The sequence below is a fragment of the Convolutriloba macropyga genome, chromosome 8 (genome assembly GCF_964194025.1).
Source record: "Convolutriloba macropyga chromosome 8, txConMacr16.3, whole genome shotgun sequence".
Lineage (NCBI taxonomy): Eukaryota > Metazoa > Xenacoelomorpha > Acoela > Convolutidae > Convolutriloba > Convolutriloba macropyga.
The window spans coordinates 67,668,058-67,690,829 of record NC_134475.1 but is presented as its reverse complement, the minus strand read 5'-3'; the positions used below and the strand labels follow the sequence as shown (position 1 = coordinate 67,690,829).

The window sequence follows — 22,772 nt, the reverse complement described above, 5'->3', positions numbered from 1 at the left end:
TAGCTTTCAACCAAGCTCTGCGAAAGGTGTCGTTTGTCCAAACAACGGTAGCTGTCAGTATTTATACAAATGTTCTCATTTCCAAGATCTGTCTCCACTCGATAGACGAGAACACGTGAAAAAATTGAAACTATGTTTCAACTGTTTTGGTAGTCACCATGTACAACAATGCACATCAAAAAATGTTTGTCGCTCTGCAGACTGCGGCAAAAAGCACCACACAATGCTCCATGAAAGCTTCATTGCAAAAAATCAAGCAATCCGACCCTCTTCAACAGTTAAATCGGTTCAAATGCATGGCACAGGTCAAGTTGCTTTCTTACCAGTTCAACTGTCTAACGGGGAGAAAACGTTTGAGACATATGCTTATCTCGACAACGGAAGTTGCCAGAGCCTCCTCCTCCAATCCGCAGCTCTGATTCTAGGTATTGATATGAACACTTTTGGCAAGATGCCTATTAGTGGCTACCACACAACAAAAGAAATAGATTGTTCTCCAGTGTCTTTAAAAATTAAACTTTATCAGTCTAAAAAGACACCAATCCTTGTAAACGAAGTCTTGGCAGTACCCGAATTGAACATCAACCCTGTTAACACTAATGAGCTGAACAAGCTTTGCAAGAAATTTGAACATCTCAATCACATTTCGTTCCCTAATGTTGATGAAAATAAAGTCTCAATAATCATCGGCATCAACAATCTGGAACTGATCCATTACAGTAAGGTGATTAAAGGCCCCAAAAAACACGCCCTGGGCTGTAGAAACTCCTCTAGGATGAACATGTGCAGGTAAAACTAGCGTCACAGCAGACGAACAGAATCCAGTGTTCAAAACACAAATCAACTCTCATCCTCATCTAGACAATGAACTTTTCACAAAAGTACAACAGTGGATAAAAGTTGAGAACTACGGTTTAGCTTCATCAAAAAGGGCTATGTCTAAAAATGATGAAAAAGCTCTGCAAATCTTTGAGTCGACTACAAACTTTTCTGATGGTCACTACGAAATAGGCCTTCTTTGGAAGGAAAACGCCAAGTTACCAAACAACAGATAGCTAGCAGAAAAACAGTTAAAGCAATTAAACGAAAAACTCTCAACAAAACCAGATCTACAAAGTAAGTACGAGGAGACGCTCCAGAAAGATCTTCAAAATGGTTATGTTGTCAAAGTTGATCCAGCTACAGACAAAGAAACAGCATGTTCTTATCTTCCTCATCATCCCGTTTCAAATGAAAACAAACCCGGAAAAATCAGGAGAGTCACCAATGCATCCAGTGTTTTTCAAGGTCAATCCTTGAATTCAAACCTTTTGAAGAGACCCGATTTGTTGAGTAATTTTGTGGGAGTCATATTAAGATTCCGCGAGCGACAAGTGGCAATTTCAGCAGACATTGAGCAAATGTTTATGCAAATTAAAGTTGCTCCCTCTGATTGTGCGTTTCTTCGGTTTCTCTGGAATCACAATGGCAAAATCGAAGAGTATCAAAACACACGTCATATCTTTGGCGCAACATCTTCCCCATGCATAGCGTCCTACGCTCTTCGTCGTTCAGCACGTGACATTCAGGACAAATTTCCTCAAGTTTGGCACGTCATTGAGCGTAATGTTTACATGGACGACCTATATATCTCGACAGCAGACGTTGAAAGTGCTGTAAATGTTATGAACAGCACCAAAGAGTGTCTTTCACTTGGTGGTTTCAACCTCAGAAAGTGGAACTCTAACTCAGACGAGTTCTTGAAAAACGTCGCAAACGAAAATCTTTTGAAGCCTGATCTACCATCACCTCAACCTCAAAAAGTTTTGGGTTTACCGTGGAACGCGAGCACGGACGAGTACATCATTGACAAAAGGCTTTTCAAAAGGTTCCCCAATGATCAATTCACAACACAGAGGAAACTTTTGAAGTTCGTCGCTTCAATTTTTGATCCCCTTGGCGTTATAGCCCCTTTAACAATCAGAGTGAGAAAAATATTGCAAGCGATTTGGAATAAAGGTCCACAATGGGACGCACCTCTGGAAGTTCAGCAGTTCCCAGACTTTCTCCAATTCAAAAACGAACTTCCAACTTATCAGAATATCAGCATTCCACGTGCTCTCTTCCGTAGAAACACGAAAATTCAGTCAACAGCTCTTCACACGTTCACAGACGCTTCAGAGTGCGCTCTATCAGTAGTGTCTTATCTAAGAACTGAGTACGTTGATAAAACAGTTGATGTAGTGTTCATGATGGGCAAAGCCAGAGTAGCTCCGATCAAGAGGATGACTATTCCAAACCTGGAGTTGCAAGCGGCAGTGTATGGCGCGCAATTAGCTCAGTTTATCAAAGAACAGCAAGATTTGGAAATCGGAAATTATTTTTTCTGGTCCGATAGTACAACTGTACTCCATTGGTTGAGAACTCCAGAAATGCGGCATCGAATTTTCGTTGCCAATAGACTAGCAAAGATTCTCGACGTCTCTTCATCTCTCAATTGGCGCTACATCGCTTCTTCTGATAATCCCGCTGATGAGGGCTCAAGAGGCTATGAGGTTCGACAGATGAATGCAACTTCTCGTTGGTTGAGTGGACCATCATTTCTCCGCTCCGAAGAAAAAGAGTGGCCTTGTCAAGATCTCTTGAAGCATAACCCACTGGTATTCTCAATACAGCCACTGGAAGCCCCTAAACTGTCAACTGAAGGGTGTGTAATAGATATTACACGTTTTAGCAACTGGAATCGGTTGATAAGAGTGACTGCGTACTGCTTCTTTTTCCGCGACCTTTGCAAGAAGCGAACCAAACATTTGGCTCTCTCTCATCATACTTTTGCGTACAGATATCTGATCCAGGTATCGCAGATTGAAAATTTTGCAGACAAAATATCTGCTCTACGTAAGGGAAAGGAAATTTCAGCATCAAGTCGTTTGAAAGACCTTTGTCCGTATGTTGACAATAATGATCAGCTCCGCGCCAAAGGTCGGTTGTCTAAGGCAATGGTTTTGGAGACTGCCCGACACCCAATCATTCTGGATGGTCTAAACCCAATTGTGAAGCTGCTCATCAAAAATTTTCACCTTACTAACACTCACTCAGGAGTTGAACAAACGCGCTGCCTCCTGATGCAATACTATTGGGTTTTAAAATGCCGAGCTGTCGTTAGGCAGACGGTCCGCCAATGCATTCCTTGTCGGCGAATGATACAGGAAATCCAGCAACCTCAAATGTCTGATCTAACATGCGAGCGGTTACCAAGTGAGCACCACTTTGTCTTTGCGACGACAGGACTCGACTTCATAGGTCCTTTCCCCGTATCTCAATGCGGCAGACACGCTACACGCTACGTACTTCTGTTCACCTGCTTGGTGGTAAGAGCAGTTCACTTGGAGATAGCAGAAAACCTGTCTACAGACTCAACAATGAATTGCATCTGCAGATTCATTAGTCGCCGCGGAAAGCCAAAAAAATTTCTCTCCGACAACGGGAAATCTTTTGTCAGCTCTTGTTCGGAACTAAAGAAAGGTATCGAAGCACTCAGAGCATCAAAGGAATTGGCCTCTAAACTCCATATTCTTGATATTGAAATTGAATGGAAGTTTAATCCTCCCCTTGCACCAGATTTTGGTGGCAGTTGGGAAAGGTTAATTCAGATGTTCAAATTGTCTTTGTACAAGGTCATTGGATCAAGAACACTAACACATGAAACGTTGTCTACCTTCACTTGCGAAATAGAATCTAACATGAATTCTCGTCCCCTCACATACACTTCGAGTGACATTAATGATCCACTTCCCCTAACACCAAACCATTTTCTTTGGGGCAGACCCACTGTTATTTTTCCACCTGGTGTTTTTTCCGAGAGAAAGATTACAATCTCAAAGTCTTGGAGAACTTCACAACACTTGGCCGAACACTTCTGGAACAGATTTCTTAGAGAATATATCCCAAACCAGCAGAAACGTTCGAAATGGACTAAAGGTTGTCCGAATTTACAAGTAGGCGATCTAGTTTGGGTTTTAGAGGATTTCACGCCTCGAGGTCTTTGGCCACTGGCGAAAGTCATTGAAGTATATCCTAGTTCGGACCAAATTGTCAGATCCGTTAAACTAAAAACCGCATTTAGGGAAAAAATTCACCCTGTTGTTAGATTAAGCAAAGTTCTAGCTGACTAATTTTTTATCATTGATTCAAACACTAAATTACAAGGTTCGTCTCTTTGTAAGTTCTGGTATTAGGAAAAGAACAATTTTTCCATGACAATTTGTACTCAAACTCTGCTTTTTCTGCGCGGGTAGAAAAATTACTACACCGTGGCAACCTGTTACTCCCCTCGGAGCATTCGGACATCTATATTTTGACCTCCTCATTAAATTTTCTGCGGACCCGCAGTTTTGCGAAATGTTTACTTTATTTTTTTGCGTTTATCGGTTTATTACGCTTTTTAACCGCTTATTCTCACGTACTTCGTTTATCTTCGCGAAAACGTTCATTGAAATCCGTGAGTTGATTTTCTTGCGTAACGTCAGTTATTCGTTTATCTCGAAACTTGTTTCTTTGTTAATGGGTCACCAAGTTTGCATTTTCAACCAAGAATTGTCTTTAATTTTATGGACTTACTTTACTATTCTTTGCAATCCTGCAAATGGGGCCGGCTATGTCATCAATACATCATTGATGCCCAATTATTTAGAGAACATCTATGCACTATTATGGATCTTTGCCCGAAACAGACCTTCAATGGTTAAGAGAAGAAGTGACAAAACAAAAGGAAGCAGAGAAAAGCAGTCGAATTTCAACACACAAAAAACTAAAAAACTGAGAACTGATTTATTTATCTTAAACGCTTGTATCATCATCATTAATTCAAATAAGCAAAATGATTTTCTGAGTATACTTAAGGCGGTCAATGTGACAAAGCATTTCAATCCATGATCCCTCCTCTGAAACAAAAACGTAACAAACACTTTGTTTTAGAAAAAAGTTGTTTTCCATATTGTTTGTTGTACGGAGAAATGACTGCCATTTTTTAAGGAAAAAGCTCTCTGGGTGTTAGGTAGGTTTGGAATAGGTAAGGTATTCAGGAAGGTTTCTTGTAGGGTTGAGGTCGGTATCAGGTAGGTTTGGGGTATGAATTAGGCCGATTTTAGGTAGGTCATTGTTTGGATTCATGTATTCAGTTATGTTTAACAGGTGGATTTAGCAGGATCAGATTTTGCTGATTAAACGGTGTCATAATGCTTCGAGTATTGTTTACATATGATATAAATGAAAGAAATTACAATAAAATCTAACGCATGAATTGTTTTTTAGAGGTGATGGCCTTATATGTTATTTATATGACAAAGGAATTTATTTTTACTATTGCCTTTGCACAATTTTTAATTTGTTTACAATTAGCGATGATTATTTGTGACTATCTCAAGTTTTTTTTAAAAAACAACTTAATTACAAATCCAATATCTTGAAGACATTTTGGTTGATATTTTCCATTATTATTAAAACTGTTCTTTTACATAGACATTGTGATAGTTTTCTTTTTTGTTTAATTGAGTTTTTAAGAAAATTTTGCTTCATTTTTCCAAATTAACTAGAGCATTTTTTTTCCACTTAGTCACGGTTATATATTTTTTAAAAAAATTTACGTTTCATATTTTCCTGATTTGAAAAGATTTATCACAAAGCTCAATTTTCAACAAGATAAGATATTAAACTTTTTATTTAGACATGATATTTTCATTTTTAATAACTCACAGTAACACAGCTTCGCTGATTGATTTTTTCCATTTTCTTTAGACAGAGTGATAAATATGTCGTTTTAATTTTTCAATACATTCTTGCAACAATTTTTTTTTATTTAGACATAGTAATAACTCTCTTCCCCATTGTATTTATGCCTGGTATACTTGTTTCTAGATATGTTGATATCATCTATTTCATTTAAGCGTAGTGAAAAATAGTTTTTAATTTTATTTAGAGGTTGTAATTTCTTTTTAGACATGATCTTGGAAAGGTTTTACAAAATTTTCCGCTTTATCTTTTTCATATCTTTTTAATTTTGAAGATATTTACGTTTTTTATTTTATTTAGACAGTAATAGTTTCTTTAGACATTATTTATTTATTTAAGAAATGAGAGATAGATTTAATTTTGTCTGGGTAGAGTAATAATTTTTTTATCCCATTTTTCATTGCTTTAGATTTTTTAAATTAAAAAAAATTGATTTTTCTTATTTTATTTTTGTATGATAATCGACATTTGGTTTTTATTTATAGATAAGAAAGATAGTAATTTTTAAAAAAATCTTTTGCTGAAAAATAAAAATTTGTCTTCACCTTATCGAGTGACACTGATCAAAGCGTTTGGCACATACATTTCAGAGAAGTGATAATCTTTTTTAGGAATTGTGAGTTTAGTTACTTTTTATATAACTTGATATTATAGTTATTTCACCGAACCGGCAGATGTAGGAAGGGGTCACAAATCTGTCTGACAAACGGCTTAACTTGAATTAGTGAAATGACCACGGCTCCCATTGAAACACATCATTTTAGTTTGGGTTTTCTTTGAAATAAGATATAAAAAAAATACAGTAGTTTGAATCGACCTTTTGAAAACCTTCGAGTCACATAACCAAAAAATGCTCCTGGAGAAAATTTTGCTTCCTGACTTTGAGTAATCACCACTCGATCTTCTTAACTTTTTTATTTCTAAACGTTTTTACAAGACGATTGTGAATAATCGAATCTGATTGGGTCAATCTGTATTAAGGTCTACAATGGAGAACAGTGCTTGTCTGGCCCTCTGCTGTTTATTAAATGCTTAAATGAAAAGAAGTAATTTAACGCAAGTGGCTGCAGAATAACTCAATATGCAGATGATTTAATTTTCCCCGAAAATTGACAAAGAAGAAAGGTATATTCAAACTTGTCCTGAAAACGTAATTTAATATCTTGATAGTAACTATTTGAATTTGAATACGTTCAAAACAAAATTCATTTTTTAATAAGCAAAACAGAAATTTCTAATGAACGTATACTTGAACTTATTCTGAATAACTACAAAATTTACAATAATGAAAAAGCTAAATGTCTATGTGTTGTCCTAGATTTAACTCTATCAATGCAGGACGAGTTTTTGGAAGTCTCTGAAAAATGGCTGGCGGCTTTAAATTCTAAATGCAATCAAGGCATCGTACCCGCCTAAAACCAAATTATTACTTTTGAATGCATTAGTCGTAGTCATATTCAAAACCTATTTTCTTCTCAGAAAATTTGAATGCGATAGAGCGGAGTTTACGACCCAAAATTAAAACTTCTTTAAGAATTTCTATAAAAACTACCGCCTTTTCTCCACGCGGACTGTAAGTGGGGGTTACTTTTAAAGGTGCCAACAAAGGAAAAGCGGAAGAACGCTGTGATAAAAGTGATTAAATTTAATAAAATTTTTGTAGCGGCAAACTCTTCCCGGTCCTATCTGATGAGTGGTGATTTTTGCATTGAGAACTTTTTTAGCTTCTAGGATTACAGCTTCATTGATATATCTGTCCATCGTGATTATCATTACTCGCTTATCCCAAGTTGAGGTGCCAGACTGAAGTGACTTCTAATCAGACCCCAGCCGAACTCGCACACGGTGTGTTTCCAGACCAAAATTCCAGACCAAAATATCCTGTCAGCAGTATGACAACGTAGAAAATGGCCTGATCAGCAGCAATTTCAGGCTCGGAAACATCCGGACAATTGTCTGGAATTGGTTGGGGCCCGGGTCGCACAAAAGTCTGGACAGTGGTCTGATTTCGGTATGATTGGCAGTCACTTCCGTCCGGGAAGGTCTTCTGATCAGAGACAGCTTCGAGCACACTTTGAGCGCAAATCAGTCTGATTAGAGGTCACTTCTGTCTGGCAACTCAACCTGGGATGGTTTTAATTACGTCGTTTATCTCGAAAAGGCAAGGGTTGTTTTCCATAAATCTGACTTGAGAGATGTAGTAGGAAACACCACATAAGGCAAGGAAACAAGCATAGCCAACATAGGCGACCATTCTTCTTCTGTCTGAGAGAATAGTTTCATAATTGAATGGTTTGCACACCATAACATATCTCTCGTAGGCCATTATAGAAACAGTAAACCCAATCGAAATCTTCAACATGAATTCTGGAATCTCCAACACATGTCTGTATTGATTCAGTTTCACCAATAGTCGGTCAATTTTGTTATCATCGCAGCTCACTGACGCAGCCAAATATATTATATTTTGATTATATAATATATTTATACAAAACTTTTAAACTAACGTTTATACCCAACTATTGAACAATGTTTATGTGTTTTGCCTCAGGAACCCGTCAAAAATCTTGCCCAAATATCTTTACAGTTTGGTCTATTTTCTGGTCTGGCCTATGCCAATTTTTTGTTGCTGGTCCGAGGTCTTTCCTTGGCTCTGTTCATCTTTTTTTTGTCTTTTTTCTTTTTTGTCAATTTTCTTGAATTGCACTCTCGTTCTCATTGTACTGGTCAACTTCAGAATAGTTCTTCGTAGAATTGTCGCAATGGCAATAGTAGTATCGTTTATATACAGGAAGATCGGGGGAGATCCTTTCGAGATCCGTTCGGCAGAGGGGGATCCCTGACCCCTTAGGGAAAATCATTAATGTTAAGAAAGCGGTAATTGCGCTACATGTATTTGCCTGGCGGCTTATAGTTGGTATATACATTTCGCGAGTGCGAGAGAGGAGAGATCCTTCATGTTAGTGGTACTTTTGCTAAATGTATTTGTGTGAATATAATTTGTTTGGGAGCTCAAGTGGTCAATCCTAGGAGATAAGATTAGGATTCATTTTGCCAGAATCATCTTTGATGAAAAAGATGGCCAAAACGATAGAAACCATTGATCTAAAAATATTCATGAAATTTATCTGGAGATAAAGAACACTGATCCAAAGTACGGTGAAAGGTTTCTGTAATTTCTAGCTGCTTGTCAATAAATTGATCCTGAAATTGATTTGAGGACACATTCAAGCTGAGACCGTATGGTAGTCTGATTGGAATTGATAATTCGTCGCCGGACAACTACTTCAAATCGTTCAAAATGCTACGACTTCATGCAATACTCCACGACGCATCGGATTTTATAGCAGATTACACTCATAAAGGTACTTATCCTTCCGGGTTTCTTTCACAAATTTTTGTCGCCATTAAACTTCGGTTTTTGTTAGGGAAGTTTTATGCCAAAGGGAAAGAGAAAACAGAATCACTTCAAACTCTCTTGCAGAAAAAGGTAAAAGAATTGGAAACTCTTCTATGTCCAAAAATTGAAGATATTAAATTGCCAATTGATAATATTACTTGCACTCTTCCTACCTACCAGAAAAGCAAAAGGGGAAACATTGTGCTAAAAGGAAAGCTCAGTTGTATTTCTATTGGATCTCCCTGTCATCCAATGAGCCGTCGAGTGGAGAAGGCAGCTCCGTCAGTTCTTCAAGTGAATTTATCTCCAAGTTTGACAGTATGCAGTTGCATAACGAAAAAAAATCAGTTGACATTGGCTTTTTTTAAAAGTTGAGAAAATAGAAACACGGGGACAGAATATTCTTTGAAAACGACAGATTCTCTGCAACACTAAGGAAATTGAGACGCTGATTAAATATTTTTCATTACTTGAACATTTTCAAATGTACCATGTCGTTACAACAGAATATGAGAAAACTGAAACTTACATCTTTACCTACGCCCAAGTGGCCAGCACCAGTTCAAGTAGCTCTGGACAAAGACAATATCCAGAATGAAAATAAAATGTTGGTCAGTGAAGTCAACGTAGAGTCTGTTGTCTACTATGGAAGTGGTTACGGCATGCAGGCAAACTATACAGTGACTTACAAGGAAGACGACAAAGACTCTAGATATACTACTTATGGATTCTTTTGGATTGAAAGAGAGACTAACAAAAAAGCAATTTAAACTAAAAACTGAGTGTTAATTCATTTTCTCAAATAACTTATATTCAAATGAGTGTTAGAGAAGACCAGATACACTCCGCTAATTTAGGGGTTTGAATGCTTTTGTTTTTGATGAGAAAAATCAAGAGAGGCGTTTGTGGAAGTATTGTTTTATTCTCGGCTACCACGTTCCAAAGTTGTTTATTTTACTCATATTTTAATAATACTTTTCCTTATTGCTGTTTCTTTAACCAAGCTTCTGTTTTCCCAACTTGGTTGTGAAGAATCAACATTTTGGTTTTCATTGTTTTCGTGTACAGTTGACTACGCTCTTCCAAATCCAAAGCTAAGAACAAAATTATATCCACTTGCCATAGGCTTTTTATGGCTGTTTGCGGTCCTTCGTGTTGTGGCAAAACAGAACTTATATTTCAAATGTTATTGAAAAACACTTTCTATCCAAAATTTAGTTCTATTTACTACTTCTATCAACACGAGCAGCCAAAGTTTAGCACAATAGAGCGAATATTTTTTTCATTAAGTTTTCTTGATTCCAATTCATTTCTCAGCTAGAAAATTGTCTGCTTGTGTTTGACGATTCGTGTAAAGTAATATTCAATGACAAAGAGTTTTTCAAAACTTGCGACTGCCGGACGCCATAGAAACATTAGTGTGATTTATATTAAACATAAATTGTTTCAGCAGAGTAAATGGTCGCTAACGACTGATCCGAACAACACGCAAATTATTTTATTCAAATCACCTATAGGCATACAGCAGATCATCTATGTTGGAAAACAGCTGAAAAATACAAATTTTGTGAAGGAAAGCTATCAACTTGCCACAAAACAACCTTTTGGACACTTACTCATTGACTTAGATCCAAAAACATCAGACTCCCTGCGTTTTTGTTCAAATATTGTACAACCAGGTCCAACAATTTTTTATCTACCGTCCTCCAAAGCGGTTATCACTACTTTGGTAGATGAGAGAGAAAGAGTTATGTATGCTAAAGTTAATGCCCGAGCTGCCCAAGAGCAACTTCAGGAAGTTCCTCGAACAAGCACCAAATACCTTTATTACCTTTCTCTGTGAGCGTATGCTCAATGTGATCAATGGCAACGTTCCAGTGAATAAGCAGTTACTTAAAAATCAGGAAAAATCATTTCACTAATTATTATCAAAGGAAACAATTATGGAGAAAAAGCGAAACATTTTAGCCAAAAAACGAGAACTCATTCAAGCGTTGGGATTGTAGTGCTATATTTACTTAAAGGTCGAATAATGGATGCAGAAGAGTTTGTTTTAATCCCCAAACGAATGTTCATTTCAAAAAACCCAACAAACGAAGAAGAAAAATTTGATAATCCAATTTATCAGCAAAAAGCAACTCAGTTAGCAATCCTACAAAAGACTAATCCAAATTTCGAACAAAATTATGAGAAAAAAGTACAAGATGCGGACACTAACCTTAATGGGTCAACCAGGAGAACAAAGAGTAGCGGCGATGCAACAAGTGATGCAGATGATGTAAAAACCGAACCGTTTTTCATTGACGACAGTGAAATAGAGCCAATAGTGAAAAAAAGAGGGATTCAGCATTTGACTCAATAATGTTAGAACTGAAACTAGTGGATAAAAACAAAACCAAAAGAGCTGCAAATATCTTTAAAAAAATTTTAAATTCAAAAAGCGTTTCTAATAGTGAAGAGATTAACATTCTGCACATTGACGGTGAGCCTCAAGGAGTAGATAATACAAGTTTTTTCTACAATTTACAACAACCCACAAAAAAATGACTTGTCAAAGTAATCCAAAATCTTGAGTGAACTTGATATATCAGCTGACTTGGTTTATAATACTCACGCAAAAAAAGTTGTTGATCAGTTTTATGGTGAAGATGAAAAGAAAACCCTATCAAAACAACCAAAGCAAAAATTAAAAAAAGAGCAATAAGGAAGGCGATCTGAACCAAAGAAAAAAACGCAAAGCAAAGAACCGATGAAGATAAAGAGAAGACAGCGGAAGAGGCGCATAGAAAGGTCTGGGATTTCTATTGATGATGTGCGAAAACTTGACAAGCTCTATCTAAACGGTCCTGCGTCAATTGGAAGCAAAACGAGTTCGCAAAATTTGAGTAAATTATCAATGAAGAAAAATAAAATGTACTTGGAAACAAAACCATCCTTCAACAAATACCGTTCACGTCGCCTCAGGTTTCCAAGGCTTAAAATTGTTGTTAACGACATAAATGATATCTGGTCCGTAGATCTAGCATATGTTGATAAAATTGCAAAATACAACTTTGGTGTAAAACATGTGCTTGTGGCTGTTGACTGTTTGTCAAGGTATCTCAGGGTTGAGCCACTGAAAACAAAATATGCCACAGAGACAGCTTTTCAAAAAGATGATCAAGCATAAACAACCTGAATAAATTTGGGTTGATGATGTCACAGAGTTCCTAGGTGCCTTCGTCCAGTGAGAAAAAGTCTGCTTTTGCGGAAAGAAATATAAGATCGTTGAAAAACTTAATCTAAAGATACTCAAAAGAAAAGTGGACTTATTCATATCTAGAAAAATTGGTCGCGTTTGTTAAAACAATCAATTCTAGAGTAAATTGGACAATAAAGCTCGCTCCGAACAACGTCAAAAAGAAAGACGTTCCAAGGCTTGTGTCGTTGACTGCAAATACAGCAACTTCTCAAAAACCCAAATTCTTTATTGGTGATTTTGTGCGCATAGTGGAAAAAGAGGAGACGTTCGGGAAAGGCTACAAACAGTCATTTACCGACAAGTTATTTGAAATCGCATCTATCCCAACATTTCATCCTCCCCCATATTCTCATATTGACGCGGATAAAGAACTTATCCAGAGTAAATTCTATCAACCCGAATTTCAACTAGAGTCTTCTATGAAAAATGGGAAGTAAACGATTCGAAGACGAGTTTACGGTACATGTTAGTTCTAGCACTTCGATGGAGACCTCTGATCAAAACACACTAGCTTTGTTCAGAAACTTTTTAAACGATGAAATTCGACTATTTGGAGACTGGAGGGTAGCTCTAAGTGAAATTATTTTTCCGACCAAAATTGAGCATATTGTCAATGAAGATTTGATAGCATATAGTCTCAAGGGTTTCGAGTACTCACACAGATTCTCATCTGATGCCAATGTCATCTCCTCACCTTACAGTGGAGAAAAATTTTCATTCATGACTGGAAACTTTGACACGGTTGCTCAACTACTATTTACTCTCAAGCGAGCAGTTGGACTACCCAATTTTTTGTTTCGCGAAATCAAGAGTACTGGAAAATACGAGACTCATTTTGGTAAAAATGAGACAATCACGTTTCCTGGTGAAAAAATGCCCAGTATTGAGCGTTTTACAGGAATTCCAGGTAAACATGGTGTACATATTGGGTACAAAATGAATACAGCTACATCAAATTATTTAATGAAGAACGATGAGACAAAAGCTTATTATGGAGAATTCCCTTCCGATATGTGCGCGGGAAAACACCTAATATGCATTTACGCAAATATTATCCAGTATCAGTATGTTGGTGATGCTAAGGCGCCGTTATTAGATGTCATTGATTCAAAACAACGTCTGAAAAACGGCAGCGTGTGTCAACTTGAGCTAACACATAGAATAGTTTTTGTCAAATCTGGACTATAAAAAATTGCTTTCAAATACGATTCAATCAATTGCCATAGAGCTACGTACTGAAACAAGTCAATTTCTCCTCTTTTCAGCGACTGATAAAGTAATATCGACGTTGCAGTTCAAAAAAATTGGTGAGTAAAACAATGGAATCGTAAAGCACCAATCAAGCATCTCCGTTGCCTTATTTTTCTGGACACTATAGACAAAGAGGAAGCGGCTTTGGAGCTTTAGCGAGTAGCATAGGTTGAATTGCTTTGCCGTTGCACAAAAATTCACTCTATCCGCAGCAAAACGAGTCGAGAACGAACTTCTCTTACAAAGCGTACCAGAGTTAGTCGATGTTGTCAGCAAAAAAAACCGCAAAGCAGGCGCTGAAAAACCTTATTTCAAATACAGTCAAAAAGCAAAATGGAGACTCCTTAGCACTGCGAATGAGAGGACAAAACCAAATGAATCGGAGACGGTCTAAACGTTTTCGTCATTTCAAAAAATAAACAGCCAAAAAGAAGTCGGTCGGACTTCTTTGATAGACTTTAAGATGATCGGTAATATGTTACCAACAGAGGCAACACATAGTTCCCTGGATTGGATTGAAAAACCAGCGCTATTTTTCACTTTTCATGGTAGTTTCTGTCAAAAAGTAGGGCCGGTGTACAGCCCTAACGGACCCATGCTTGAATTTGAGGTGGCTGGAGACAGAAATAATTTTATTGACCTACAAAAAATATTCCTGGAAATCAAATGCAAAATAGTTCAGGCTTCTGAAGCCGATTTGAAATATGACGCTGGAGCTGCAGCAGAGGTAACCAAAACAGACGCCCCTTACTTCTGCATTAATGTTTTACATTCGCTCTTTTCTGACTGCACAGTATCTGCCAACGGATTTAAAATTTCAGATGCAAATGAAAATTATGCTCAAAAATTTTTCATTGAAACTGAATTTTCTCATAACAAAGATACAAAAGCAACTTGCTTGGCCTGCCAAGGTTATACATACGAAGAGAACCCCGGGGCAATACCGGCAGCTGAAGTTAACAGACGAAAAGCTTTGGGTAGACAATCAGGCGAAAACACTTTCTATGGAAAAGTAGCTGTAGATTTTTTTACTTGCGATTGGCATCTTTTGAGTGGTGTGACGCTGCGAATTTCTTTTCGACGATCAATAGATGATTTTGTCACATTTTCCGATGATGCTGCAAAATCCTACAAAATAAAAATTATAGAAGCTAATTTGTATGTGAGAAAAATGACGTTGAACGATGACGTGGTTTCTGCGATTGAAAAAATTTTACTGTCAAGTCCAGCGTCTTATCCATATTTGGAGACCGTAACTAAAACGTTTCTTGTTTCCAATGGCTTTTATAGCTAGAAAGTTAGAACAAGAGGATGATTTCAGCAGGGAGCCATTTCGACGTCTTACTATATGCCTTAACACAAATGAAGCATTTTTAGGAAGCAAACAACTCAATCCTTTCCACTTTCGTAAATTCAATCTGCAGCAGATATGTATTTCCAAAATGGACTTACTGTTGCTGACAGTCCAATAAATACAACTGATGAAAAACGCTTATATTTCAACACAATATCAGACTTAGGCTATATTGACAATGGTCATGGAAGTAAATTTTCTGAGTACCCGAGCCATTTTATTATGGTGTTTGATTTCACTAGCATTCAGCAGGCGTCGCATGATTTTATTCACCCTGAACTCACAAATTATTCAATTTAAATTGAACTCAAATTCTCAGCTGCCTTGCCAAGTAATATAGAAATTTTCATTATTAGCAAGAAAGCGCGCACTATTTTCGTCGATTCGGCTCGGAAAGTTTCGAAAAATCATATTCTGACAAACTGATGGATGAAGACGAAATAAACAACCTGGTTCAAGCATGTACACTTCTGTGGTGTAGCAAGTACAAATTTTGTGGTGTCTTTGCAGCTGATATTTTTTCCTTGGAACTATCACAGAACACATTCATTATTGTGAAGGTATCCAGCTCTGATTCTATTGGAACACATTGGACACTTTTGTGTAGGAAGAATCGCAGTTACATTTTTGCTGATCCGCTTGGACAGAAACTAACATCATACAAAAGTTTGTACAACCGACTGGCCTCTGCTGCGCTTTATATTCAAAGCGTGTATGAATTGCTTAGAAATCAACCAATACAAACACAAAACTCCATTTTGTGTGGCTTATTTTGTATTTATGTTGCTCATTACATTTAAAACAAAACAGAATTTGTAAAATTGAGTGATGTTGATTTGATTCGATTTGCGCTTCATATGATGCTCTAACTAACTCTACTAAAACTCTGCTTAGCTAAATAATTTTTTTTCAATATTTAGTTTTCTCTTCATACACTATGCGCACAAACAAAACATCAGAATCAACAAGCAAGTTACCATATCCGCTCACAAATATGTCCATTATTTGGCAGAAAGCACCTGAGTGTGGCCCAGACAAGATATTTTGAAATCTCTTTTGAGATTCACTTGCAAAGCTATCTGTTTGAGTTTATTGGTTATTGGACTTTGTAGTACAATTTTGGTATAGTTTTTGATGAAGTTGAAACAATGAGCTGCTTCCTTGCTGTATTCGTCGTTGATTGGATTCATTCAAGGTCACGTTGTTGTTCATGACCTTTTGATTCGCAGCAACGTTAGAGAAAGTTGGTAACTGTTTCTGAATTGAGTGGGAGTCTGTGCTCGAACTTTTGTTGTATTCAACCGCCAATACAGGTTGTTGAAAATTTTTCCCTTCAGCCCTAGGGTATTTGAATGGACAAACAAAATCGTGTAGAGACAAGGCACTGTATAGCTTTTTTTAAAACTTTGGTTTGTCTGAAGACTTTGTCACGTCTGATGTATCCACCAAAACATGGTAATGGCTAGTTTTCAAAGTGCAAAAGGGGGTTTTCAAATTAACCACACACAGTATATTTTTTTACACTATTTAACTCATCGGTTTTTTATCGCAAACTGAAAATTTGAACGCCTTCTGAAATTGTTTGAAGTAACCCGGCAATCGTTCAAACATTGCTTCAACCATTTTGATTGATCTGCGGAAGAAGCCGAAGACTAGGACGCCGATTTGTATCCAGAATCTTTTTCTGCTAGTTGAGGCTTTTTAGCAACCGGTTTTTTTAGCAACAGAAGTCTCTATCTTCCCTTCTGACTCTGGCACCGAGTTTTCGTATCTTCCCACTTCTTTTAATAAGTTTGTCAAATTCCTCTGTTGTAAGGGCTATTCTCTGTTCTCTTAAAAAGTTTCAAAAAGACATACGTCCTGGTGTTTTCCTAGGTTTTGAGAGTAACTCTTATCGATCTTTTTTCGGTTTTAGATAGATCAGAATAGCAATCACCGTACTTTTTGGTCTTTGCTTGCAGTGAAAGGCATAAGTATCAAATTAGCTTGGAAAACTTTGTTGTAGAACGTAGTCAACTGTTAGGGAAAAGTTAAATGATTCAAACGTTCAGTATTCTTTTCAAAACGGTATTGATAAGGGTGTTTCACGTGATTTACAAATACCAATGACTTCAGAGGTCCGTGTATTTTCCTTAATATTTACATATCGAGGAGTTTTATATAGAACAACACGGGCAATTTCTTGGCATAGCCTTGCTAACCCACATTCACAAATACACACTGGTATTATACCATATCACCATGAGTTTCAAGAAAACTGACTGATAAGAGGGGAATACATGTTAAGTGTTATAAAACAATCGTAACAAGGAACCAAAGTATGGTTTCAATTACAAGCAACGTGCTCCCCACCTCAGGCGCGCGGCATGCGTGGGTTACACGTGTGTGGTATACTTATCTGACTTGGTCCAAATTAATGAAAAGCAAGTGGCGTTCAATTAAATTTTGTTAATACATGTGCAGTTTTAAGGCTTGCACCTAAATCTGTTATAGTCAGAGCAATAAAAAACATATATTTCGATCAAAATTCCGGGCCAAAATAATTGGCCTTTGGGTGTGCCGGGGCAGATAAGAGAACTGCCACTGTACCTACATTGTTAACTCACATAAACTACATGGGGGTAAATTCCCCGCTACATTATATTTCTTTTCAGTTTCGAAACAGCAACTCTAACTTCATTGAAAATCTACTGACAGAGCAGAAGTTAAATTTTGTGAACAAATATCCTTGCGCTTGAAATACTTTAAAAACTTTCTTCTTGTTCAATTATCAAAAACATTCAATTTGCGTATCTTCTCTTCAAAGCATTCCAAAATTGTTCAAGAAAAACATTTTTATCTCTTCAAACGTCTTCAAACGCTGAAAATGTCTTTCTATAACCTGAATAACCAAAGCAATGTCTGGGAGTGGACAATTTTGTACCTAACGTTTTACGAAATCTTGGTGGTTTTTCTCCAACAGAAAAGGACAAACGAGAAAGGAGAAAAATGAGAATTGGACAACTCTTGAGCACTTTATGATACCCAAGATCTTTATTAAATTCATTGCAACCTTGCCGAACAAAAACGAGAGTGAAGATTGCGGTGGAACCTTTGTCACTTTAGGCGAATTCGCACCACCTTTGTCGTTAGCACATCCTCTGTACCCGTATGACATGGTGACACTGGACAAAAGACACTCGAACTATTCTATACAAATATGACTGTGACTGCGTGCCCTTTTTCGAAAATCAGTTGGGAGTAGTTCAAGCCTGTAATGTCCTGGCCGATTTATTGGGCCTTCCGCATTCTCCCGAGTCACCACAACCATCACCAGGATGTGTTTCAACGCCAACTTCTGATCATAGTGCCACTGGGACTCCCGAAAGCTCACCGTCTCTGTTTTCACCCGTTACAGAGGAGAAACTTGCTTGGAAATTCGGCTCACTACCAACTGCAAGTCAATTGATGGAAAATTTGTATGCGACCGACTTCAGAACACCGTCTTGCTCGACGACACCAACAACTATTTTGGAGACCGGTTCAAGCTTGGTATCAACAACAACAACATCACCTGACAACTCCGATACGCCAAAAGTTACTCGTGCGCCAAGAAAAAGAAGGTCCCCGTGAAAACTCTTTGATTAGAAAATCTGAAAGGAAAATCAAACTCTCAGTTTGATGGTGTGGAAATATGTTTATTAGAGTATTCAAAAATTGTGTTTTATAAAAATGTTGAGTCAATTTCTATGACTAATTTGTTTCAACTTTGTAAAGGAGATTAAATGTTCGTTGTGTACAAAATAAAAATTTAGTATTATTAGTTTGGTTTTTGAAAATTGAAAAAAGTATCGAAGGACTATGCCAAGTTGAAACTTTTTTTTCGAAAACCTGTAAAAAGTGATTATAATTGCAAAATGAAAAATCATGTATAAACATGGTTTTACGAACACAATATGGTCTACAAAATAAGACTTGAACAACTTTATTGCAATGTGATAGGTCTTTGCTAATTTTCAAACCATTTTTTGAACAAATTTCCTGAAAAATTGAAATTTTTGAAGAAAAAACAAAAAAAACAATGAAAACAAAAAAGAGATAAATTTTTAAGGAGGCATTTTTCTGAACGCAAAGTGTTCTACAATAAACCTCTGAACAAAAATTTTGAGGGAGCACAATTTCCGGGTCGCAGAGAACAAAGTCTATGTTCAATCATATATTTTTGTCTTTTGCTTATCCCCTTACAAGTGGAAGACTGATGAGGAAACTATTGAGAAATATCTCACATGATGTAAAACAACACGCTCTAAATTTTTGGTCCCAACTAACTTTTTCATATCTGTAACAGAAAAAAGTTAAAATTTGTGAAAACTTCAAATTTTGAAAATTTTTCTTGTTCAGATAATTTGAAAGCTACTTTTTAACGTTTCAATGTTATCCCTATGTTTTTACTACATTTTGAAGGTGTTACTTTAAAAAGACCTCACATAAATTTTTAGAGGAAAAAGACTTTTTTCTGAAAAAAAGGTCAATTTTTCAGAAAAACTGAAAAAAAACTAATGATGTGGTTGTTTTGCTGAAGAATACCCTGAATGAGTTTTTCCTTAGGCCCAGTAACAGAAATAGAACGTTATGATGATCATAGCCAAAAAAACCCCGGAAACAGGGTTTTTGCAAACACCTGTTTTCAATTGGAAACTTGTGGCTGCCAGATGTTTTGAAAAATTTTATTCCCGAGGTTTTTTTCACACTTCTGTAAAAAGTAGTCGTAATAAAATCGCACGCTGTGAAACTTTGATCTTAAGAATGATGAAGCTAGCTGTTCGGCAAGTATGAGTTCCATTAAAAAATGCGAATCAATTTTTTTCCAATTCTTAAAAACGTCTTTTCTTACTTTTATAAAGTTTTTCAACCCTCAACTGATTCTGCTACAGCCTCCAGTAATCCTTGATGAGAGTTGTTATACTAAAATTCAAAGTTATTTTCAAAAACGTTTTTTTCGATGTTTTTGATTAAAAAACGGTAATAATCATTTTTTTAAACCTAAAAAGAGATATTCAGTTGCACTACAACACCAATAAAGCTATTTAACCAGATAGGGCGTGATAAAACACGTCATTTCATAGAAATTACTTCTAATTTGCATAGAAGTTACGCATATGTCTCCCCGGCTATTACGGCAAAACATTGGTATTTGCGTTCCAATTCAACTTTGCAAAAGACATGATTGTAGCCCTCTTTGGCCAGAATACCAATCATATATGCAAATGGATTTGCATACAACATGATCTACGCCCTCACTGGCAAATGATAGAATTTGCATAAAGCAGGGACTAAATCTGCATAAAATGCTTAACATCTTCTTACGGGATAAAATAGTTGTTTCTAAAGCTTCATCAATCTAATAATTTCATTAATTGGGCTGCGAAACTTGCGCAAGGTATTATTCACACCTGTGTAATCCTTTAGTTAATTAATTCGAAAGAAACTTTGTCCATAGAAAATTCTTTTTGAGTATGTTATCAAATTCAACCAATCAGGACGTTGGTTATTTTTAGATTAGAGAGTGGAAGTTTTGATTTAGCTCGAACTCAAAACCATTTTATCTTCAATTGATTCAACTATTAGTTTCTCATGAACTGTCGAACGACATTTTGGAAACCGACATTACCCGTTCGTACAATGTTGCCTGTACTGCTACATTTGCTCTGATTCTGCTGATCGCTTTGCCACACACATAAGAGGTCAACATGGACTGCCCTCGAGAACTAGTGAAACAAGCAGAAGACCAACAGAATCCGTTTTTCAAGTAGCACTTCAAGTTTTCATTATTGATGAAACGGAGGACAACCAAGACCTCATGGAGTTCATGCTGAACAAAAGACATCATAATTAACATTATAAACAGCGAAGTTTCAAATGCAGCTAAAAGAGTTCACTTCCTTGCGTCTCTAGATATCTACAAAGAAAAAAACGAAAATGAAACCGAAGATCAAACTATCGAAATCTTTGCTAGCTCTAAAATGACTACAGTGTACTTGGACGGACTCTCCAACGAAGATTTTTTCAAGTTGTTGAGTAAGATGTTAAATCTTCTCTTCATGTTTACATCACAAGGCAGTGGATGGATTCTACGCAAAGTAAACAGACTGGAAATCAAGACAGCCGCCTTGGTCCCCGTGCATGCATCGTCATATATAGCTCTACCCGGTTTCCTGAACGGATGCCGTTCATTGCTCAACATACGAAACCATTTTGACCACAACTGCTTCGTGTAATGCTTGGTAGCCGCGTAACATATCAAAAATCGAAACAATTTACTGACAGAAGGTGGATCGGGAATTGAAAAGACGAATCCAGATACGTACAAGAATGCGGAACGACAGCCAGTTGTAGACTATCAGATGCGGATGCCCATAAACAGGATCCCATACTTTGAAGACGCCAGCGGTGTTCGCGTCAATGTTTAAGGGTAAGTGTTTGTTAAATAATATCAATAGAAATCAAATATTCCCGCTAAGAGAATCAAAATGTTAGAAACTGGTTGGGTCTTCATGAATCTCTTTTGTTTACAGAATCGAGGGAACACGTTTGGTGATGATTTACGTTTCCAAAAAACCAAACAAATCCTTAACAATGGACCTTCTTCTCCTCCAAGATGAGAATGCCCATCACTATGTTCCCATCCTGAATTTGGAAAGATTTGTCGCATACTTCAGAGGTATAGCGCACAATGCAGCGCATAGTATTTGTCGAAATTGTTCTCATTTGTGTACAAACCGAGAAAATTATCAAAACCATGTAAAAACTTGCAGCGAACATACAGCAGCAGAAATTGTTATTCCAAAAGAAAGCAACACTTCCTACACAGTTGCAATTCAAAAACTTGAACCTTGTGGTTATGCTATGGCAGCCGTAGAAGACTGTAACGCAACTCCTGTATACTTTAACTCAAAAGAGGTGACAACTGTTCGAACGAATTTATAAAAACTTTGCACGTACTGGCGCGTGACATCTACAACTGAAAACGAGCTTTCAACGGACCCTACCGAGGAACTGTTCCAGCACGTGAAAATAACACAAGATGCTGGATCAATGAAAACGAAATAAACGATGAGGCTGAGCTTTTTCTTGACCATTGTCACTACAATGGTTTTTTTCTAGGGTGGGCGCATCAACTCTGTAACACTCGTCGCAGAACATCTAACTTTACGCCAATGATTGGTCACAATATCAAAAAGTATGATATTCATCAAATATGTCTTGCACTAGCAGATTTTGAGCCGGAAACAGAGTTCGAAATTATACCTTCTTCTGACGAAAACTATATATCACTCTCTGTCGGAGTGTTCATAAAAAACTTTGAGTCGGAGTCTGGACAACAAGTACCCATCTTCAAATACGTAAGGTCAATTGACTCGTTTAACTTCCTGCTCCAATCACTCGAGTCCTTGGTAGTTGATCCGCCTGAGAATTCCTTTGACATTCTATACTCTCAGTATGAATCTTACTCCAATAGCGATTTTCAACTTCGCTTCCAAAATGGTTTTTACGGTTATTCCTACATCACATCAGAACAATTTTTTTCAAGAAAAAGAATTGCCGCCATTATTGGAACGGAAAAATACATTGCATGGCGGTGAAATCACTATCAGCAAAACCGACTACAATCACGCTCAAACAGTGTTTTCAAAACTTGTTTGTCAAAACGTCGGCGACTACCACGACCTTTATCTAACCTGTAACACTTTGCTCTTTTAGTGCGTCTTTGAAGCTTT

The 22,772-nt window shown here is 37.0% G+C and overlaps 2 protein-coding genes across 2 annotated transcripts in view; both read left to right on the top strand.

The window, feature by feature from the left end:
• The window catches only part of LOC142344940 (sodium channel and clathrin linker 1-like), a 364,638-nt gene that overhangs the window by 210,829 nt on the left and 131,037 nt on the right, over positions 1-22,772 (top strand). The gene's annotated exons all lie outside the window — the stretch shown is intronic.
• LOC142345149 (uncharacterized) lies at positions 293-21,464 on the top strand. Its single transcript, XM_075397238.1, has 3 exons — positions 293-789; positions 1,358-2,961; positions 21,322-21,464. Exons 1-3 carry the CDS (start codon positions 293-295, stop codon positions 21,462-21,464), a joined length of 2,244 nt encoding a protein of 747 aa, XP_075253353.1.